The following is a 23310-nucleotide window of genomic DNA, read 5'->3' on the forward strand; positions in this document are numbered from 1 at the left end:
GTCACTGTGAGCTCAACTGATTTCATTATTTCGCACGATGGCAGCAGCGAAATATTCAGGGGCTAAATGCCAAATGTCCGAGGTCCGCTCGCCGTGACGAGAGGGCTTCGGGAGACAGTCCGTGTCATTTTGCTGTTCCTTCACCGTTGACTGGGCACAAACTGCAGCGGCTTACGATTTGGTCCGTGGTTTGGGTTGCATGGACACAGTCGCACTGCCGTGGCTTGTGTCTTTAATTTTCCACGCCGCCACCGCACCTCCCGATGCTACGATGTGAGGATCTGTCTGACGTCTGCACACGAGCTCTCTCCGATGGGTTCCGAGTACGGTAATAATCGTAATGTAGGAAAAATACAAACGCGGTTGTGTCCTCTGCAAGAGAAGGCCTTTGTGCGCCTACGTTTAACAACATTATTTTTACAACTCTTTGTAAATCCATTGTTGGATAAAGACGAGATGTAAACAACATCGCCTGGTATACAGGAGGTCGTTGGTTCGATCCCGACCCTGACGCATGTATATTTGGAGCTTTCGTGTCTCTCTCCCCATGGTCTCGTGTGTTTTTCTCCGGGTCCTCCGGTTTTTCCCCAACACATTTAGAAGGAACGTGCATTTGGAGTATGTTGGCTGCTATAAATCTCCACGTGGCAAGCCACTTCGTTGAGCTATCATTTGTGATAGCCAGGTGGCTCAGTGGGCCTTACCTGGTTAAGTTAAAATAGTTAATAGGTTAGTTTAGTCATGTTAAACTGCTGTGCGGAACACAGATGGGGGATGAAACAAACGTGCCCATCGTTTCAACCGCCATGCCGTGCAGGTGGCGGGATTCGAACATTCAAACCGGAGACACTCAGAGAGACGCACGGTATGTGCACGGCCCTGCCCCATCATCGCAGTTCCCCTGCAGCTGCAAGATAGCAGCATCTGCTGGGCCTCTTGGTGGCCCAGAGCCCTCGATTGGGCCCCCCCCTGGGAGCCGCTGGGTTAATCCAGTGCAGCCTCAAGGGAGCCCAAGAAGACTAACAAAGGAAGGAATTTGTGGATTGTGGTAGCGTCTCATCCCCACCGTGATTCTGGTTGTCATTATGTTCCCGGTCAGTGCTGTCATTCTGAAAGACGTGAGCGTGCACGTGTGCGCATCTGCGTGTGTGCATGTGTGTGTGCTTACGTACGGGGTGCGGTGGCGTAGTGGTTAGCGGCACTGCGCTACATACCCGGCGACCCGAGTTCGATTCCAGCTCAGGGCCAACACCAATGACTATTATATGAACCGTTCCTGGGCCTCCCCTAGGTCAACTCAGCCTCAAATGAGTACCTGGTGCGGTGTATAAACATCACCACGAGGGAGACAAAGGCGGCCGGGCGTGGTGTTGGCCACCCACCCCCTCGTGTGCCGTGCCGGCCTTCATAGGCGCTCGCTAACAGCACTTGGCCCCAACGGTCTGTCAAGGCTATACGGGGGATCTTTGTCTTTGCACATGCATGGATGTGCGTGTGTATGTTTTTGTAAATGCCAAAAACATACATCGCCCACCAATCTGCTGTCGTGTTCTCTTCACGCGTAACCTTATAAAGGTTAGCAGGTTGGCTAATGTAGAAATGCAGGATCGCTGCTAATTAAATTGAATATTTAAGTTGTGGTGTTCATTCCGCTTGCCTACGCGAGATGCTTATGTCGGCGACATAATCAGTGTCGGGGCTGATTAATGAGAGATTAATTGGCCGAGTTGCGTGGTGAAACGGGAGAGACCTGGCGACCCCTGTTTCATCCACGCTGATAGGACCTGCCCAATTGAAAAGCCGTCGTGACTGCAAACACATGTTACTCTTTGGTTCTTTCGGTAATGTCATGTAGGTATAAAATAAAATATATCACGACGTTTCGGGCGCAACACAAGCATCCGTCATCAGGTGGGAAAGCATGGTCTGCTGCTGATGCAGAAACGAACCTGGATCCTGTGTTTGTTTAAGATTTTGGCCCTATGGTGTAGTGTTTTGATGAGGGAATTCTTCTGGGCCGTGATGGTGGTGGGAGTCAGGCTTTAGATCGGCATCCGTGTGGGTGGCTTTCCTGTAGACCGTGTTTCAAATGTTTCTTGGGTCTTTTATTTCTCGATTTTGTTCCACTTGAGTCGTTGTTGGCAGTTTCATTGTCAGCATTGTAATATGTCCCAAAGGAGGGCTTCGAGAGGTGTCGGCCTTGTTGTTGTCATCAGGGGGGCGCCGCCGTGGCGAGATGTTAACTACCTCGCCTGGTATGCAGGAGGTCGTGAGTTTGATCCCAACCTTGACGCCTGTATATTTGGAGTTTGCATGTTCTCCCTGTGTTCATGTGGATTTTTCTCCATATTTAGAATCACATGCGTTTAAAATATTTGGCTGCGATATATTTACACGTGATAAGCCGCTTCGTTGCGCTATCATTTGTGGCCAGGTCGCTTCAGAAAAAAAGATAAATAGCTCAGTGAGCCCTTACCAGGTAAAATAAAATAATTTAAATAGTTTTACCACCATCATCAAAATTATATCATCCATCTCGTTCCGTTCCTTGTACTGAGGCCCACGCCAACCCACGCCGCGCCGCTGACGGCAGACCTCTTGTCTTTGTGTGGACGCGTGCCCCACTCCCTCGCACACCCGCACCGCACGCCCCGCGCGCACGCACGCAGCACCTGCGCGAGACAATCGCGGAGCACAAGCCCCACGTGGAGCGACTGCGCAAGACCGGGCCCCGGCTGGCGGAGCTGAGCGCCGGCGAGGGCGGCGCGGTGCGGGACAAGCAGGCGTCGTGCGAGCAGCTCTACGCCGCCATCCGCGACGACGTGCTCCAGCGGGCGCGAGCCCTCGACGAGGCCGTCGAGCTCTCCTCGCAGGTGGGATGGGTGGGGGATGGGGTGGGATAAGGAGGAAGGAGGGGAGGGAGGGAAGGATGGGAGGGATGAGGGGGAGGGAGAGGAGGGAGGGAGGGATGGAAGGGAGGGATGAGAGGGAGAGATGGGAATGATGGAGGGATGGGTGGGGGATGGGGTGGGATGAGGAGGAAGGAGGGGAGAGAGGGAAGGATGGGAGGGATGGGATGAGGGGGAGGGAGTGGAGGGAGGGAGGGATGAGAGGGAGAGATGGGAATGATGGAGGGATGGGTGGGGGATGGGGTGGGATGAGGAGGAAGGAGGAGAGGGAGGGAAGGATGGGAGGGATGGGATGAGGGGGAGGGAGAGGAGGGAGGAAGGGAGGGAGGATGGAAAGGAGGGAGGAATGGACGGATGGGAGGGAAGAAGGGATGAAAGGGAGAGATGGGAATGATGGAGGGATGGGTGGGATGCGTCCCCCTTATTCCCCTGCCCTCTCGTTCCTGCACACGTGCGGTGTTTGACAACATTTTATCTGCTGCTCCTGGAACTCAATCCCCCAGTCATCCGTGCTGTCAACTCCCTGCCCCTGTTCAAGTCCAGGCTCGAGACATTCCTATTTTTTCTGACTGCGACTGACTGGCCCTTGCGCGCTCTCTACAAAACAAATAAATAACTCAGTTTGCATCATTTCCCCAGGATGCCCATGTGCCATTGTTCTGTACAGTGTCTTCAAATGCGGTTGAATTTGGATTGCTGACTATACGAATTGTCGTCATCGGCATTAATTATGTCCTGCCGGCTGAACGTGTGGCGAGTATGGCAGCAGAGGACCCAACACGCCTTAACTTCACTCATCCTCCCACCTCCGCTGTCAGTCTCTCTTCTCAAGAGCCGAGTGGTGAAGTGACGGGGGGGGGGTCCTGCTTTCAATTTCACCCTGGCTCACTCCCAATCTGCCGTCGTCCAAACACCGTCATGAGATTCAAAACTAAAGCAAACAAACGCGTGCTTAAATTATATTTACATTTCACAGCTCACGGCTGAGCTTGCCAGGTGAGATGCCGAACTGGATAACGTTGGTTCTGTTGAGTCATTGGGACTATTTGCAGTGTTTCTCGTTTTTTTTATAAATGTCAGTGTTTGAAATGCGAGGGCATGTGTGTTCGTTGAACTTCTTTCGCACCATATGGGGGAAGTTCAACAAACTTAACGCAAAAATCAGTTCTCAACAAATTAGTTTTCAATCTAGATGATTTAAAAGTGCATAGCTCCAGTGGCTTCGGAATATCGCAAGGAAGAGCGTTCCAGAAGCACATCGAAAGCGCGCAATGCGGTGACCGTCTTTGTTCGATGGTTACCGCTGAGGACCTCGGTTCGAATCCAGGTTTCAGCTATCCGTGATGAAGCTGGGGTGTCAGGTTTCATGAGTCACTAATAACCAGAGGTGGGACAAAGTCATTGTTATGCAAGTCCAAGTCGAGTCGCAAGTCATCAAATTCATGACTCGAGTCTGACTCGAGTCCAAGTCACATGACTCGAGTCCACATCTCATAGGTGGGACAAAGTCATTGTTATGCAAGTCCAAGTCGAGTCGCAAGTCATCAAATTCATGACTCGAGTCTGACTCGAGTCCAAGTCACATGACTCGAGTCCACACCTCTGCTAATAACTGTAAAAAAAAAGGGTCTTTAAAAAAATTAGACTATACACTTGCATTTGTCTAAATTCCAGCTCTGCAATTATTTCAACATCTTTTCGACTGTCATGCGACGAGCGCCGATCTCACCGCAGAGCGCGCGTGGAAAAGTGCGCCCTCTGTTGGTGTACGCGACACGGCACCCTCTCGAAGGATTCTGTGAAAGCGCGGCCGTCAGGTGACGCCGGGTGCTTTGCCTCGCTTCCTCCGCGCAGTTCCACGAGAAGATCGAGCCGATGCTGGAGGCGCTCGAGCGGATCTCGGAGCGGCTGCGCTCGCCGCCGCCCGTGCCCGCCGAGACGGAGAAGCTGCGCGACCACCTGTCGGACAACCGCGCCGTCGCCACCGAGCTCGACAAGCTGGAGCCGTCGTTCAAGGCGCTGCGGGCGCGCGGCGAGGAGCTCATCGCCCGCTCGCTCGCCCTCGACGCGCCGGCGCCGGACGGCGGGCGGCAGAGGACGGCGTCGGTGTCGTCCGAGGAGGGGTTCGCCGCGAGAGGTGGGAGGGTTTGGTGGCGGTGGAGGGATGTGGGTCTCGTATTTCAGAATAAGAATCTGAAACGGTTTTAATCGCCATGAAAGTTTACACATACACGGAATTTACTATGGCCGGAAGGTGCATACATTCAACATTGAGCAATCTTGAAAACTCGAATAGGTGATATACAGTCTAACTATACTAACGTTGCAAAGTATAACTAATACTAACGGGCTAAAGTATTTAAAATTATGAATAAGTAGACCGTATAAAATGTGAACTGTAAAATGTGAATTAGCCATAATATCCAATCTTAGAATACAAAAATACAAATAAGATAACACGTTGTAAGTATGACTAGGTGTAATTATGTAGATAAAATGTTATAGTAAGTGTAAAAGTCATTTAAGTGTAAAAGTCATTTTAAGCCCTTGGCCTTGTTGAAGAGGCCAACAGTGGATGGGAAGAAACTGTTTTTATGACGTGAGGTTTTGGTCCTGATGGACCGCAGCCTTCTGTCCTAGTCTTCATCGTTGCGCTGAGCAGAATCAGAATGTGTACTTAGACTGGACGAATCCGATGAGCTCTCAAGCTCTTCTTCAACGATGTCCCGTAGATGCGGTGGGGATAAGGTCTCGTGTTTGTCTTGGTCTTCGTCATCGCGATGATCAGAATGGGAATCTTGATTTAGTCTGGAGGAATCCGATGAGCCATGAAGCTCTCTTTCCAGTCTGGGCGAGGACAGAAAGTTACAGCACAGATGTCCGGTAGGGGCAGTGGGGGGATGTGGGATGCGGGTCATTTGTCTTGGTCTTCATCATTGCGATGATCAGAACCATCACCATCTATTACATTATCATATGGCACCGTATGGATTATAAGGGATTGTAATACAGTTGCCTTAAATACATTGGACTTGTTTCTCGCACGGCGCTGCTCAGGCAAAGCATTCCCCAGCCACGGGCAACAATAACATTAATAATAAAACAGAAAAAACAACTTTTTATGAGTCAACCTTCTAAACATAGGCGATGAGAAATACGTCACCGCGGTCCATTTCCACCGAGGTTCAGGGGTGGTGACTCGGTGGTGTCAGCTGTCAGACACATAAACTGAGGCTGCATTTACCGCGGTCGGCGCGTCCCAGGATAGGCGCGAGGGTCTCGCACCACCGTGGGCGGATTTGAGGCTGCGTTGCGATTCCATTTAAACTGCAGAAGGGGTGCGGGGGGGGGGGTAGTTGGACGCAGAAGTGCGACCAGCTCTCCGCGTTTCTCGCGAGAGAAGTTATATTTCTGGTGTCATCTTTGTCAATGAACAAAAAATTAAAGACACTTGTGAACATTAGGTCAGGCGTCCGAATGCACCCTCGCTTGGCGAATGCGGGAGGCCTTGCGCGAACTTACGCCGGGCGTGTAACGATTCGAGGATTCCACTTAGATTCTCACGCTCACGATGCCACGCGTCGTTTTGTCCATTCCGGTAGGTGTAACGAATGTATATATAAATATGAGAATATGTAATTGCATTAGAGGAATCCGATGAGCTATGAAGCTCTTTTTCACAGCTGTCCAGAAAAAAGTGGCACCTGGCCACCCGCAAACCGAATCTTGACCTCGAACCCGTGGCAAATCGTCGACTCGCGGAGAACATCGCCGCGAATCATCGCGACCCTCGCCTCTATCTGCCCGCTCCCTCTTCTCCCTTCACCCCCCCACCGCTCCCCCCACTCTCCTCCCCCCCCGACCCCACCAGGCGTACAGGAGCGCATGGACCGCTTGGTGTTCCTGTGGGGCGACATCGCGGTGCGAGCGGAGGAGCGCGAGGGACACCTCCTCGACGTGCTGGAGCTGTCGGAGCGCTTCTGGTACGACCACGCGGCACTGGCGGCGACGCTGCGCGACGCCCACGACGCGCTGCGCGACCTCGACGACCCCGCCCTCGACCCCTCGCTCATCAAACTCCAGCAGGAGGCGATGCAGGTAAAGAAGCGGCAGGTTTTTTTTTTTAGTCGTTGTTGTCATGGTTGTTGTTGTTGTTGTCCGTTGTCGTCACTGTCAACGTCGTCATCGTCTTCATCCTCATGAACGCGATCTCCCCGTAATACTTCTAGATTTGAAGCTTTCGTGACTGCAAGGATTCATACTCTTAGTTTTCTCGTGACTTTACCGAAAAAACGAAGAGTATATCTCCCCGTAATACGCTCGCCATCGTTGTCGTGGTTCCATTCAACGTCATCACAATCTTTACGTAGTATTTGATTAGCTTTCAGTCGTGCTCAGATTGTAAATGTTGTGGCTTGGCTCTGCAACACACCGGTGTGCTGAAGCATTAACTAATTGGCCACGTTCTGTTTACGTGACAAATCTTACTGATATGCTGTGACGGGTGATGGCGGGTTTTAACGACACACTTTGCAATCATTTACCATCCTGCACATGATTATCTACATTACCATCCCCATCATCTTCATCATAATCATCACCATTAATCATGATTTTAGCCATTGTCATCACCACTGTTAGCCACATTGTCATGGTCACCATTTGCATCTTACACCTTAAATTTCGATTTAAAGCTTTCGTGACTGCAGGGATTCATCTTCTTGGTTCTTTCGGGAAAGTCACGTAGAAGGAAAATAACAAAATAATAAAAATAAAACATAATATTTTGTTTTATTTTTATTATTTTGTTATTTTTATTTTTTTATTATTTTGTTATTTTCCTTCTACGTGACTTTACCGAAAGAACCAAGAAGATCTTACACCTTGTGTATGTTCAGCACACGCTGACCACCGCACGACTTGTAACGATGACACTTACGATGCAATCTTGCTGCGCTGTAATCAATATGAAGGTGAAAGAAACGTAATATGGATAACTCGAACGTGACGTGATCACCGTACGCATGCCACCGAGCGTGTGACGTGTTCTCAGTAGTAGTTCAGTCCGCGACAGGGAGTCAACTCGCCCACGACGTCCGCACGGCGGCGTCGATAAAAACGAGTGCCAAATCTCACATGGCCGTCGCTCTCGCCCCGCCGCCCGGGTCTCTCTCTCCCCTTGCCTCTCGCCCCGCCGCCCTCGGCCGCCACCAGGCCCTGAAGGAAGACTCGGACGGGCTGCAGGCCGAGCTGGACACCCTGGGCGGGGTGGGCTGCGAGCTCATGGCGGCCTGCGGCGACCCCGACAAGCCAGAGGTGAAGAAGAGCATCGACGAGGTGAGACCTGAAACACGTACGCGCGTGCGTGTGTGTGCGCGTGTGTGCGTGTGTACGTACGTACGTGTGTGTGCGTGTGTGCGTGTGTACGTACGGGGAGCGGTGGTGTAGCGGTCAGCGCGCTGCACTACAAACCTGGCGTCCCGGGTTCGATTCCCGCTCACGGCAAACACCAGTGACGATTATCTGAACCGGTCCTGGGCCTCCCCTAGGTCGACTCAGCCTCAAATGAGTACCTGGTGCTGTGTGTAAACATCGGCCCTTGGGGAGAAAAAGGCGACCGTGCGTGGTGCTGTCCACACCACACCCTCTTCACGTGCCGTGCCGGCCTTAATAGGCGCTCGCTAACAGTCTGTTAAAGGCGACTGCGGGAGGGAGGTCTTTGCGTGTTCATGGAAATGTTTTGTGCGTGTTCTCGTTCTCAGCTGAACAGCCTGTGGGAGACCGTCAACCGCACTTGGAGGGAACGAATGGAGCGGCTGGATGACGCCATGCAGGCCACCATCCAGTTTCAGGATGCGTTGCAGGTGGGAGGCTCCCCCACCCTCGCCACTCGTCCACACGCCCAGGAGGGCGTGCAAATAAATTGTGGGATCATATTCCCGAGATGCATTGCAGCCCATATGTTACACACATATATATTACATAATTCCACCGCCATCGTTCGTTGTTTGATATTGGGAAAGGTCGCGTAAATTGTCTCTTGTGAAACAGAGATGTAGCGACGACGAAAACGGAATAAAAATATTTATTTATACTGGAGCAATCCGATGAGCAATGAAGCTCTTTTTTCACAGATGTCCAGTAGTTTTCACAGATGTCCAAAGTAGGACCCGTTGATTCCTGTTGATACCATCTGTCTAAAATTGATACCAGGCATCGATAAGGAAGTGCATCATCATAACCACCATCAGCCACGATCAATCCATTGCTGGATAAAAGTTTCCCCTGTGCCGTGTCGGTCACGGGGGCTATTTGACCGAACTTGACCATGGTTTCGATTTAAAGCTTTCGTGACTGCAGGGATTCATCTTCTTGGTTCTTTCGGTAAAATCACGTAGAAGGGAAGTAATACAATAATACAAATAAAACATAATAAAATAATTCTCACGAAGTTTCGGCCACAACGCAAGCAGCCGTCCTCAGGTGAGGACGTCCTCATTCTTTTGTCAAGGCGCCCTATCCCCCCCGTCCAACCCAGATTAAATATACGCTCCAAGCATGGTGCTGTTTCATTCAGACGCTGTCTCCCCGACAGACCTGTTCTTCACCTGAGGACGGCTGCTTGCGTTGTGGCCGAATCTTCGTGAGAATTATTTTATTATGTTTTATTTTTATTATTTTATTACTTCCCTTCTACGTGATTTTACCGAAAGAACCAAGAAGTTGACCATGGTTTGGTAATGGAGGAGGCGCAGGGCCAGTTCCGAAATCACTCGCCACTGATGTTGGCCGTGGCCGGGATTTGATTCTCAGCTTGCCGGGTTCACAGCACGCAAAAGGAGTAGTGCACTTGAAGCACTTCAACCCCAGTTAGTATCTTTATACCCATAGATAATAATAATAATAATAAAACTACCATTGTCAATGGGTGCCGTTGATGGCGTGGGTAGCACACTGGAATTGCAATCCAGAGGTCATGAGTTCAATCTCCCCAGCAGTGTAAGCGGTTACGCCGCAGCCCATCGGCAGGTCCGCGCGTGACGGGATAAAGCGTGGGCCACGGTTGAGAGTAGGTCACAATCCCCTCGAGGGAAGGCCTCTCCGCCAGCGGTGGTGCAAGCGAGCGAGCGAGCGGTTGCTGCACCGTGACGATGAAACGGCAACTGAACGAAGCGCGCGTGTGTGCTCAGGGCATGTTCGACTGGCTGGACATGGCGGAGGCAAAGCTGGCAGCCATGCCCCCAGTGGGCACCGATCTCGAGAGCGTCAAGCGGCAGATGGAGGAGCTCAAGGTGAGGACTCCTTTCATGTCCGCTTTAGGGCATGATGCGCGCTTTGGTAATTCTCCGAAGCAAACGACACCTGTAGGTCTGTTGTGAAAGCTGTACGTCTTGCTGCTGTGGGACCGTCGGATGCAGTGCGAACTGGCTCGGAGAACAGCGCGTTAATCGACAGGTCACACAGCCACCGAGAGTTTTCGTTTTGTCTTTTTTTACAATTTAATTCCACGCGGCTATCGGTGCCATGTTGTTACGCTGATGTGTGTATATTCGGATTTCTCGCAGAGCAGTGCATCAACCAATGTTAGAGGACGGCCCGCGGAATGAGATATCACAGAACTACTTCTGAGATCCCTTCAAGTGACCACGAGGAGTATTCCACTTTCAGCCATGCCGCTGATAAATGTCTGTCGCATGAAAGATCAGATCGACATTCTCCGAGCGGGAGTTACGCGATGCGGCGACCATCTTTGTTCGATGGCCAGCCTCTCCGCGCACGCCACTCCGACACGATCCGCGCTCCCGGCGCTCTCACACACCGCTCGCTCCCTCCCTCCCCGCACGCAGGCGTTCAAGGCGGAGGCGTACGGCCAGCAGATGGAGATGGAGCGGCTGACGCACCAGGGAGAGCTGCTGCTGCGGCGCTGTGAGGACCCCCCGCAGCAGGAAGTGCTGAGGTCTCCCCTGGTAGAGCTGCGACGTCGGTGGGAGTCGCTCGACGGCAAGATCGTCACGCGACAGGTGCCGCCCGCTGGCTGCAGTCGGCGGCAGCCGTATGAGACTCACTCCCCTCCCCTGACACCACCGCCTGTGGAATAGAGCTTCATAGCTCATCGAATTTCCCCAAGATAAATAAATGTTCCGATTCTGATCATCGCGGTGACGAAGACCAAGACAAATTTGACCTCCACTTCCCGCGTCCCACATCCCCTCACCGACCCAACTGGACATCTGTTAAAAAGAGCTTCATAGCTCATCGGATTTCTTCAGGATAAATATTCTGATTCTGATCATCGCGGTGACGAAGACCAAAACAATCATGACCGCTCCCCCACATTGCACATCCCCCCCCCCCCCACCGACCTCCTACATACCAGGTGAGGTACTTAACATCTCTCTGCTCTGTTGTTGCTGTGGTGCTGCAGCACAAGTTGGAGGCGTCGCTGCTGGCGCTGGGCCAGTTCCAGCACGCGCTGTCCGAGGTGCTTACCTGGCTGGGCCACACGGAGCAGCTCCTGGCCGAGCAACGCACGGCGAGCGGAGACCCCCGGCACATCGAGATCGAGCTGGCGAAGCACCACGTAAGCGCAGCGCCAGTCGCCCACCCGCTCGCTCACCCACTCACTCGCTCGCTCACCCAATCGCTCGCTCACTCACTCACTAGCTTGCTCATCCACCCACTCACTCGCTCACTCACCCAATCGCTCGCTCACTCACCCACTCGCTCGCTCGCTCACCCACTCACTCACTCGCTCACTCACCCATCGCTCACTCACTCACTCACTAGCTTGCTCATCCACCCACTCACTCGCTCACTCACCCAATCGCTCGCTCACTCACCCACTCGCTCGCTCACCCACTCACTCGCTCACCCACTCACTCGCTCGCTCGCTCACCCACTCACCCACTCACTAGCTTGCTCATCCACCCACTCACTTACCCAATCGCTCGCTCGCTCACTTACCCACTCGCTCGCTTGCTCACTCACTCACCCACTCACTTGCCCACTTATTTGCTCACTTACTTGCTCACCCGCTCACTCACCAACTCGCCCACCCACTCACTCGCTCACTTACTTTCTCACTTACTTACTTGCTCACTCAACCACTCGCTTGCCCGCTCACTCACTCACTTGTTCGCTCACTCACTCACCCACTCGCTTACTTGCCGCTCATGTCTTTAGAACTGCTTTTTGTGTTTAGTTTGTTGTCATTCCCCTGCGCATCCCAATGAAGTGGCTCATTAATTTAGCAAATTGATAGTAGGAGGGAAAGAATTTCACCACGCATACAAACGCGGCGACGGTGCATCTCCCCCCCCCCCCTCCCACCTCCCCCGCACGCACCGGCAGGTCCTGCGGAATGACGTGCTTGCGCACAAGTCCACGGTGGAGAGCGTCAGCGAGGCCGGCGGCCGGCTGGTGCGGCAGGCGGACGGCAAGGAGGCGAGCGCCTTGCGGGGCCGGCTCGGCAACCTGGGCCGCCGCTGGGAGGCCGTGCTGAAGCACACGGACGAGAGGCAGCGCCAGCTGGAGGCCGCCCTCAAGCAGGTGACGTCCGAGCGCGTGAGGACGAGCATCTGTTGATGCGTCGTCGTTGTTGACACTCGTTGCGGAGGTTCGCGGTTGTAGCCCAGCGGCCGCCCTGGTTAATACTGCGTGTGTGCGGCGGCCACGGTGGCGAGATATTAACTACCTCGCCTGGTATGGAGGAGGTCGTGGGTTCGATCCCGAGCCTGTTGTATATTTGGAGCTTGCGTGGCTCTCTCCCTGTGGTCGCGTGGATTTTTTCTTAGAGTCCTCCGGTTTTTTTCCCTCCACATTGAGAATCAATTTGCGTTCATATGATTTAGCTGCTAGAAAATTCCACGCGATAAGCCACGTCATTGAGCTATCATCATCTGTGGCCAGGTTGCTTCTGAAAACGAGCTGTATAGCTCAGTGGGTGTTACCTGGTAAAAAATAAAATAATAAAAACAAGTGTTGAAGCGTCGTCCGCTTGACGGTGAACGTTCTCAAATTCCGTGACCGTTTTTGAAATGGAGGTTACTTAATTGGGTAGAAAGCACGAGGCACCATCGCTGTGAAACCACTGCAGACGATACTCGCCCGTGACAAACGGCACGTTCGTAAGAGCCTCCTATTAGCGCGAACGCCAACTCTCGTAATGATTAGGCTGTAATTTGTAGACAAGGCCATTGAAATAAGTAACGAGACTTTTGATAATGCTGTAACATAGGTGAGTGCAATTTCGGTCATAAAAAAGCATAATTCTTGCACGTTCATATTTATAGATGCCGCTGCTAGATGACAGACTTTTTCACGTGATCACATTGGAGAAGCAGGGAGATGTTGTTATAGTCCGAGGGTGTCACGTCGAGTGAAATATATCGAAGAATGAAACCATCATCTGAATCAATCGTTGTCCCCCCCCACCACCACCACCCCCCTACAACTTCCCTTCTGCCTCCACAGGCCCAAGGCTTTCAGGGAGAGGTGCAAGGCCTCATGTCGTGGCTGGCGCGCCTGGATGGTCAGATGGCGATGGCGCGACCCCCGGGGGGCCTGCCGGAGACAGCGCGCGAGCAGCTCAACGCCCACCTGGTAAACACGCGTGTGTACGTGTGTGTACGTGTGTGTGTACGTGTGTGTGCGTGTGTGTACGTGTGTGTGCGTGTGTACGTGTGTGTACGTGTGTGTGCTTATGTGTGTGTACGTGTGTGTGCTTATGTGTGTGTACGTGTGTGTGTGTACGTGTGTACGTGTGTGTACGTGTGTGTACGTGTGTGTGCGTGTGTGTGTACGTGTGTGTACGTGTGTGTGTGTGTACGTGTGTGTGCGTGTGTACGTGTGTTGTGCGTGTGTACGTGTGCGTGCGTGTCTCTGTGTACGTGTGTGTGTACGTGTGCGTGCGTGCGTGTGTACGTGTGCGTGCGTGCGTGTGTACGTGTATGTGCGTGTGTACGTGTGTGTGCGTGTCTGTGTGTACGTGTGTGTGTGTACGTGTGTGTGCGTGTGTGTACGTGTGTGCGTGTGTGCCGTGCTGGCCTTCACAGGCGCTCGTGAACAGCACTTGTCCTTGTGTGTGTTAACGCTAAACAGGGGATCTTTGTCTTTGTGTGTGTGTGTAAGCGCTGTTGGGAGTGGGGAGCGGTAGCATGAGTTGGTGTGCTGCGCTACGAACCTGGCGACCCGAGTTCGATTACCGTTCACCGCCAACACCACTGGTGGAGCCAGTGGGGGGGGGGTGGCACGTGCCCCCCCAATGATCATTGGGGTTTATTAGTAATAAATCGTCATTTTGTGACCCCCGCTGCCACGGTATAGAATCATATGATGTGCCAGGGACTCTATGAGATGATAGGACAATAGTCTGAGTCCATAATCGGCAACAAGTAACGGCAAAGCGGTTATAAGTGACTCAGATTTGTGCGCAGTTGCGTATACAGTACACGACTTCCCTGAAGGCATTCACCTTCAGTGAGCGCGATGCCAATCACACAGCGCGGTTCGTGTGTGATCGGCATCTCATTCTGCAGGCCGTCCTCTAACATTGGTTGATGCACTGCTCTGCGAGAGTTCTGAATATACACACAGCAAGGGACAACTCCTTACTTACTAACGACTCCTATCATTTTTCATTGCTGGAGGGGTTGCCCCCCACTACCTTAAAATCCTGGCTCCGCCATTGGCCAACACAAGTGACGATTATCTGAATTGGTCCTGGGCCTCCCCTAGGTCGACTCGTCTTCAAATGAGTGCCTGAGGCGGTGTGTAAATATCACCACTGGGGAGACAAAGGCGGCCAAACGTAGTGGTGCTGGCCACCCACCCCCTGGTTTGTCAGTGCCGGCCCTCATAGGTGCTCGCTAACAGCACTTGCCATAACAGTATGGGAAGGCTATACGGGGGATCTTTGCCTTGTCTCTGCGGAACAATGAGCAGAGTGCCGGGCGGCTAAAGCACAGCAAGTTGGCACAGTAGGGGGCACAGGTGCTACGTCTGCCAGTCATCTCAGTCAGTCGACGCGTGGCACCAGGCTCTATCCCGTGACCACCTACCAGCGGTCGTTCGACACTTCACGTGGCCTTGCAGTTCACGTGGCCTTGAAGTTCACGCAGCCCTGCACAAAAGCGCTGTGGTGACGTCACCGCCACTTAGCGGCGAATGGCGGCCGTGCGGTGACGTGCGGTCACGTGACGTGCATGACGGGGCTCGCCTGCAGGAGCTGTGCCGGGAGATGGAGGCGCGCGAGGCTCCGTACTACGACCTGCTGGAGCGCGGGCGCCAGCTGCAGGACACCGGCGAGGAGGGGGCCGCGCCGCCGCCGCCGCCCTCGTGCAACGGCGCCCAACAGGGGCTGCGCGCCCTGCAGCAGCGCTGGGACTGCGTGCGCGCCAAGCTCAACGATAGGAAGGTGCGGGCTCGTGCGCGCGGGCAGGCACTGGCTCGCGTTGCCTGCGTATCGTGTGCGTGCGTTTGTCCGCGTGTGTCTTTCTACATTCGTGAATATATCTCTCTATGCATATGCCGTGGTAGAAATGGGCCCGGCACTGCTCAAAACACCGTACGTGCGTAACGGGACGTATTGTTAGCACCGTTCATCGTCACTCCATCATCTCCATCATCAGGGTCATCGTCATTAGTTTCACCATTGTCATCATTGGCCTCATCATCACCATCACCAGCCTCACCATCTTACCCTCTCTCTCTCTCGTGACGTCTCCCTCCGCGCCGTGGACCAGGCCAAGCTGGAGGAGGCGGTCTCCTCGGCGACGGAGTTCCACAACTCTCTGCAGGAGTTCATCGTGTGGCTCACGGCGGCCGAGCGAGCCATCGGCACGGCCACCGCCCCGAGCCTCGTGCTCGACACGGCCCTCTTCCAGGTCGACGAGCACAAGGTGGGGCTTGCACGGATGGGTGGAGCCTGTCAGCTCGCGCTGGACGGAGGGTTGCTCGTTGCCTGCTAGCGGTGGGCGGCGGATGGTTTTCGCCTGAGCGGTGCCATCCGTTTTTTCATTGGGCCAATGAAAACAGAAGGTGCTGTTGGTTGTTGTCTCTCAGCGGTAAGGCGAGAAGGATGATTAGTGGGCAGAGCATGGTCTCTGCCTGTTAGCAGTTGCCTACTCTTTGCAGTGAGTGCTCATTATAATCATCATCACAATTATTCCGCAAGTGGAAAATAGTGTGACTGCGGCTACAGACACCAAACCATGGAGCGTAGAAAACTTTGCTCTGCTCCAAATAAAAATGTGAACGTGGTTGGTGAATGAGTAGATGGGTGGGTGGGTGGATGGGTGAGTGGCTGAGTGCGTGGTTGAGTGGGTGGATACGTTTGTGGGTGGGTGAATAGGTGGGTGAATGGGTGAGCAAATGAGTCTATCAGCAATTCACCAAGTCTCAGACAAAGCATCTGTGAATGGCTAAATCACTTCGAGCTGAATCTTTAACAGCAGCTCCCCATCGACCACACGAATTCATCGTCGTCGTCGTCGCTCACGTTTCTTATTTCACTTCTCCCGACTTACGCCGCCGCTCCCCCAGATTTTCGTCACGGAGCTGAACGGGCGGCGCGAGGCGCTGGTGGAGCTGGAGCGAGCCGGCGCTCAGCTCAAGCTCGCCGCGCCCAAGCAGGACGGCGCCCTCATCCGCAACCTCCTGCTCAGCGTGTCGGCGCGCTGGGACAAGGTCGCGCAGCGCTCCCTCGAGCGCAGCCGCGCGCTCGAGGACGCGCGCAAGCGCGCCAAGCAGGTGACGGCGCCGCCCGCGGGTCGACATCGCCGCGGGGGGTTCGGTGAAGCTCTGTAGCCGGCCCCGGGCATTACTGGCCTCGTCCGTAGCCGGCCACTTCAGACCGGCCTAGTGGCTTGGCGTGAGAGAGAGAGCGAGCGGGGCTCGCAAATGAGAATGGTTGTGAGTTGAAATCCTGCGCCTACCCCTTCCACCCCCCGTCGTCCCGCCACGGTCGATGTGTTGGAGGTCTCCGCTGGCAGTTGACTTTGTTGGGAAGTGAACAGCAATTGTCGTATGCATGGACTCGGCACCTGCCATACGAATGTGGAATTTCCACGGCTGGCTCGGAGATGGGCACCGCCTCAATACTGATTTGAACAGGAAATCGCTGACTTTTCATGCGTGTACATGCACCATTAGCATTATCAGCATAATTTATTATTTATACCGCATCTCCCACACAGTGTGTCTTGAGCAGCCGGAACGAACAGGAATTTTAGGTAATAAAATACGAACAGAATCACTTGATCACTTAGTGAGGAAGTGATCGCAGACAAATACAATGTACAATGTCGACAATGCAGGCAAATGGGAATAAACAACACTTCATAGCTAAACAGTGCGTAAAGGTATTCATACGCCGTTGAAAATGATCTCTTTCGTTTTAAAATCCTACCTCCTTTTCGCATCAGTGTTATTATGTCTAAGTATTTTCATCGCTTAAAAACACTGCACCCACTTGAAAGCATTCCTCTTTCTGCTGCATGTGGCAGTGGTGCAATTGACGCAAGTCTATAAGTGTTTGACCAGGTACGGCCCACTGAACAATATCGCTTTTTTTTTCAGAAGTGACCTGGCCACACAAATGATGTCCCAATGAAGTGGCTTCTTTTTTTTTTAAATTGATAGTAGCAGCCAACTACTCTAAACGTGTATCTCTAAATGTGGAGGGAAAAAACCGGAGGACCTGGAAAAAAGTCCACGCGACCACATAGGAGAGAGACACGCAAACTCCAAATATACAGGAATCAGGGTCAGGATCGAACCCACGATCTCCTGTATACTCGGCGAGGTAGTTAACATCTCACGGTGCCTGCTGATCTTCTGAGCCGGGGGGCTGCACGATGGCCGTAATTGATCGTTGTAATTCGATGGTTGCGCGACTTTCAGTTTCACGAGTCGTGGAGTGGGCTGATGGGCTGGCTGGAAGAGGCGGAGCGGAACCTGGACACGGAGCTGGACATCGCCAACGACCCCGGCAAAATCAAGTGCCAACTCTCCAAGCACAAGGTGGGCAGAGGTGGCACAGCCGGATCCGGATGATGAATTTGAAAATGTTATCAAGCGTTTCGATTCGATGAGATGTTAGAGTGAATATTTTTGTTGATGGAATTATGGGAAAAACTATAAAATCATAAAATAATTTACAGAATGTATCCACTTGTAGTTTGATTACATTTTAGTCCAGGGTAACTTACATTTTAGTCTAGGGTTGCATTCCCATGCACGACTTACCCGATAAAAATCCAGCCAAAGGGTTGCAAAAAATATAGAAATATGAACGTCCAGCGCTAAATGTACAAGCCTCTCCAGCCAAGGCAACGATGTCACTCGCCACGCGTGCACCTCGCCTCTCCGCGACGCCGCCACGCATCTCGCCACGCGGCCCGGCATTCGGCGACGTCACTTCCGCCAAACAAACACCGAAGAACGAACAAACGCCTCGGAAAAAAGCGTCGCGGCGAACGCGTCGTTTACCCTTGCCTCCGATCGCCCCGCTATCGCGGGCGCTGCAGGAGTTCCAGAGGGCGCTGGGCGGGAAGCAGCCGTCGTACGACGGGACGGCGCGCGGCGGCAGGCTGATGCGTGAGCGCGCCACCCAGGAGGACGACAAGCAGCGGCTGGACGACATGCTGAGCGAGCTGCGCGACCGCTGGGACACCGTGTGCGGCAAGTCCGTGGAGAGGTGAGCGAAAGCGCCGCCCGCGACACACCGCCAGGGAAAGGTTACGTGCTTAGTTGCGGGCGCTCTGGGAGGAGAGGGTGCCAGCCACGGTGGCGAGATGTTAACTCCCTCGCCTGGTATACAGGACATCGTGGGTTCCATCCCCACCCTGACGCCCGCTGTATATTTGGAGTTTGCGTGTCTCTCTCTCCGTGGTCGCGTGGATTTTTCTCCGGATCCTCCGGTGGTGGACTGCTTTTAAAGTTAAGAGCACAGAAATCTGAGTTTGATTTCCGACCACGGCTGACATCAGTGGTGAGTGGTCACTGAACAGGCCCTGGACCTCACCATCACCAACCCACGCTGAGCAGCGTGGTGAAGTATGCTCAGGGGCGCCACGGTGTCGAGATGTTAATTCCCTCGCCGGGTATACAGGAGGTCGTGGGTTCCATCCCGACCCTGACACCTGTATATTTGGAGTTTTCACGTCTCTCTCTCCCGTGGTCGCGTGGATTTTTCTCTGGGTCCTCCGGTTTTTCCCTCCACATTAAGAATCAACGTCACGCGTTCAGAGAATTTGGCTACTGCGAAACATTTCCACGTAATGATAAGGCACTTTCCCCCTCCACATATAAAAGCAATGTGCATTAAGAGTATTAGCTGCTGCTATACATTTCCACATGATAAGGTACTTTGTTGAGCTATCATCTGTGAACAGGTCGTTCTGAAAAAAACAGCTATACAGCCCAGTGGTAATATTAAAAATAGTTTAAAATAGTGTTATCTTTCGATTTATAGCTTTCGTGACTGCAGGGATTCATCTTCTTGGTTCTTTCGGTAAAGTCACGTAGAATGGAAATAATAAAATAAAAAGAAAATAATATAATAATATTATATAATAATATAATAAAATATTATGCTTTATTTTTTTTATTTACATTTTTTCCATTCTACGTGACTTTACCGAAAGAACCAAGAAGATGAATAGTGTTGTCATCATCGTAAAGATGATCATTATTGATATTATCGTCACCCGTCTAGTTTAGTAATGCCCACGTGACCTCCCCCCGACCCCCCCCCCCTCTCACAGGCAAAACAAGCTGGAGGAGGCTCTGCTCTTCTCAGGGCAGTTTGCCGACGCCCTCCAGGCGCTTGTCGACTGGCTGTACCGCGTGGAGCCGCAGCTCGCAGAGGACCAGCCCGTTCACGGGGACCTGGACCTCGTGCTCAACCTCATCGACTCACACAAGGTGGGCAAGTGTGCGGGGCCGGGGGAGGGGCGCAGCGGGGGTGGGCGGGGTGGGGGGACGAGATGGAAGGAAGTGGCTCGGCAGGAACTGAGATCATAGGAAGTGATGTAACGTCGCTCGCGGGATACACCTCTGAAGTTTTGAACTTGTCCCGGAGAGGCACGGCCGCTGCCGCGTACCTAACTGTATTGTGATTACTCGCACAGACACTCATAGGCTCACGTAGAAACTCGCATAGAGATATTGGGCTGCGTCTCTTTGGAAACGTAACAAGCCCAATGCTTCCGTACAGCGTCTCTACGCCGCCGTCCGTGTTGAGACGCGATTTTAAATTAAATCGGAGTGACCCACGTATGAGAACCACGGACGGTGGGAATCCACGTTGCGCCGTACGTGCGTACGTTGAACTTCTTTCGTGCTGTGTTGTTGTATCTCGCCCCCCCCCCTCCCTGCACCGCCGCAGGTGTTCCAGAAAGAGTTGGGCAAGCGGAGCGGTGGCGTGGCCGCCCTGCGCCGCTCGGCACGCGACCTGGCCGAGTCGTCGCGGGACGACGCCACCTGGGTCAAGGTGCAGATGGCGGAGCTGGGCGCCCGCTGGGACAGCGTGTGCCGCCTCTCCGTCACCAAGCAGGCGCGCCTCGAGGTGGCGCTCAAGCAGGTGCCCCGTGCCGCGTCACACCCGCGTCACACCCGCGTCACACCCGCGTCACACCCGCGTCACACCCGCGTCACACCCGCGTCACACCCGCGTCACACCGTGCCGGGGCCGCTCCGCGCCACACCCGCGCCGTGCTACACCGCGTCACACCGCGCCGCACTTTGCCACGCTGTTGTCCCGCAACACGCCACGTCGCCGCCACGCCGCGTCACACCGCGCTACGCCACGCCGGACCGTGCCGTATCGCGTCACGCCGCGCCACACTGTGCCGCACCATAACACGACGTCACGCCACTATACGCCATGCTACGTACGTGGCTTGTGCCCCGTGTTTACACGCACGCGTGCCCCGTGCTCGCTCGCTCTCGCGCCCCCCCACCCCCAAGGCGGAGGAGTTCCACGCGGCCGTCCACTCGCTGCTCGAGTGGCTGGCGGAGGCCGAGCAGACGCTGCGCTTCCACGGGACGCTGCCGGACGACGAGGAGGCCCTCTGCACCCTCATCGAGACGCACAAGGTGATGCCAACCCCCCCTCCACCCTACCACTCACCACCCCCCCCCCCCCCCCCCCCCCCTATTGGGATTTCCAATAATTCCATCGGTCAGCTGAAAGACGGTCGCCGCATCACGCACCGTCATATGTGCTTCCGCAGCCGTCTGGAACGTTCCTCGCGATATTAGGAAGCCACTTTTAAATCATATAGCTTGATCAGCAAGGTTGGTTACATGCGGTCCGAAAGAATTTCAACATACATACAGAGAAGCAGCCAAATGGATCAGAATGACAACACAATAATCCTGATATTGCGTTTCAGAGTATTTGCCTGCTATACATTTCCACGTGATAAGCCACTTGGTTGAGCTATCGTTTTGTGGCCAAGTCGCTTCTGAAAAAGAGCTACGTAGCTCAGTGGGCCTTACCAAGTTTAGTTTTAATTTAGCACTGGCAGTGATGCAGAAGCACGACAAGCAAAATATCAACGCGTTTGTCGATAGCACTGCACATCAGAGGTGGGACAAAGTCATTGTTATGCAAGTCCAAGTCGAGTCGCAAGTCATCAAATTCATGACTCGAGTCTGACTCGAGTCCAAGTCACATGACTCGAGTCCACACCTCTGCTGCACATACACAGACACTTAACACGATGAGGAGGCGCGTCGACGGCCAGCGGTTACATCAGTCACCGTAGAACGCCCGCCCCATCGCTCTCTCTCCCCGCCCCCGCCCCCTGACGCCGTCCCCCCCCATTGCCGCAGGAGTTCATGAAGAAGCTGGAGGAGCGACTGGCGGAGCTGAACCGGGCCACGGCGATGGGGGAGGCCATCCTGGGGCTCAGCCACCCGGACGCCGTCACCACAATCAAGCACTGGCTCACCATCATCCGCGCCCGCTTCGAGGAGGTGCAGCACCCCACCAGCCTCCGACCCCCCCACCCTCCCCCCCCCCCCATCGGCTTCCGTGCCGCTAACGAGATACTCCCGTAGACAAACGCACGCCCGAGGTCAACGGGTCGCCCGCAGCCCGTTGGCTTGCCGCCTTCTCCGCTCGTCCGCACGTGCGCGTGCATGTTGAGCTTTCGTTCGCACCGCACGTAGCCGACCGTGCTAATCAGTGGTGCGGGGGGAAGGACAACAAGTGAAACTGGTTCCTCGTCGCGCCTCTGAGTCGTCCTCCCCCTTCGAGAGCGAGGAGGGAATGATTTAGACGTCGCAAATGAACGTAATCGTTAATTAATTTACCCTCGCCCGATTTTAGACGACTGCAATTTGCAGGGTGGGTTGTCCCGTTTCGCCGCTGAATGTCGGAATGCGCGAGCGGTTAGCGTTCACTTTATTCAGAGAAGCGTCGCGCCGTTGTTCTTAAAGACATCGTAATGACCGCACAGAACCGTAGCGACGCGACCGCCACACGCCCTCCCGCATGGCCTTGTGGCACAGCCTCGGTACCAAGAACATTATTATATTTTACTTTTTCCCCGGTTCCGTTGCCATGACGTACACGCACGTCATGGGAACGGAACCCGAAAACCGAACGGCGTATACGTGTACCGTTAATCGATTATTGATCGATCGCTCGTCGCGCGTGCAGGTGATGGCCTGGGCCAAGCAGCACCAGCAGCGGCTGGAGACGTTCCTGGAGGAGCTGCTGCAGAACGCGCAGCTCATGGACGGCCTGCTGTCGTGGCTGCAGCGCGCCGAGGAGACGCTCGCGGGCCGCGAGGCACAGCCCGTGCCCCAAGACCTCGACCAGGTCAAGACGCTCATCGCTGAGCACCAGGTGAGCCGCGTGGTCAAGGGCCATGCGGTGTGAAGGCCGCGTTGGTGAGGGTTGCGGTGGCTGAGCGCGCGGTCAAAACATGGCGAGCCCGTGGCTGAGGGTCTGGCGAGTGCGTGGTGGGAAGGTGGTGAGCACGTGGTGAGGGTGTGGTGAGCACGTGGTGAGGATGTAGTGAGCACGTGGTGAGAAACCAATGAGACCAGGATGAGTCTTATTTGCAAGAGTGACCTGGGGCATTTGTCTGCCAGTCGGGGGGCAATGATTGCTGCTGCGTGACATCCCAATCGAGAAATAATGTGAGTCATTTTCGAATTTGGCAAATTTGGAACCTGACACCCTGATGGGATGAGCATGCGGTGAGCACCGGGTGAGCATCTGGTGAAGATGTGGTGGGGTTAAGCAGTCATGGGTCCGCTAGGTGGACGCAGCACGTTATGGCTGGGACGTGTATATATCGATGTCGTCATAAAGGGGTTGAATTCGTGTTTACAACGGCACTCTTAGTTCCGGAGAGTTTGAAAGTCAAGTGAGGCAAATGAA

General features: G+C 53.9%; 1 protein-coding gene across 4 annotated transcripts in view; it reads left to right on the plus strand.

Annotated features, from left to right (window-relative positions):
• LOC144945478 (microtubule-actin cross-linking factor 1-like) overlaps positions 1-23310 on the plus strand; it is a 327032-nt gene that overhangs the window by 279949 nt on the left and 23773 nt on the right. For all 4 annotated transcript variants that reach the window (XM_078873993.1, XM_078873994.1, XM_078873995.1 and 1 more), the window contains 20 exons: positions 2670-2873; positions 4764-5046; positions 6781-7007; positions 8124-8246; positions 8672-8773; positions 10100-10201; positions 10757-10930; positions 11335-11490; positions 12261-12458; positions 13383-13511; positions 15133-15324; positions 15653-15808; positions 16452-16658; positions 17811-17930; positions 18437-18606; positions 19676-19835; positions 20299-20493; positions 20880-21008; positions 21750-21893; positions 22582-22770. In XM_078873993.1, the coding sequence (XP_078730119.1) occupies positions 2670-2873; positions 4764-5046; positions 6781-7007; positions 8124-8246; positions 8672-8773; positions 10100-10201; positions 10757-10930; positions 11335-11490; positions 12261-12458; positions 13383-13511; positions 15133-15324; positions 15653-15808; positions 16452-16658; positions 17811-17930; positions 18437-18606; positions 19676-19835; positions 20299-20493; positions 20880-21008; positions 21750-21893; positions 22582-22770 (3360 nt within the window). The remainder of the gene's footprint in view (positions 1-2669; positions 2874-4763; positions 5047-6780; positions 7008-8123; positions 8247-8671; positions 8774-10099; positions 10202-10756; positions 10931-11334; positions 11491-12260; positions 12459-13382; positions 13512-15132; positions 15325-15652; positions 15809-16451; positions 16659-17810; positions 17931-18436; positions 18607-19675; positions 19836-20298; positions 20494-20879; positions 21009-21749; positions 21894-22581; positions 22771-23310) is intronic.

The sequence above is a fragment of the Lampetra fluviatilis genome, chromosome 2, assembly GCF_964198595.1.
Source record: "Lampetra fluviatilis chromosome 2, kcLamFluv1.1, whole genome shotgun sequence".
In the NCBI taxonomy this organism is placed as follows: domain Eukaryota; kingdom Metazoa; phylum Chordata; class Hyperoartia; order Petromyzontiformes; family Petromyzontidae; genus Lampetra; species Lampetra fluviatilis.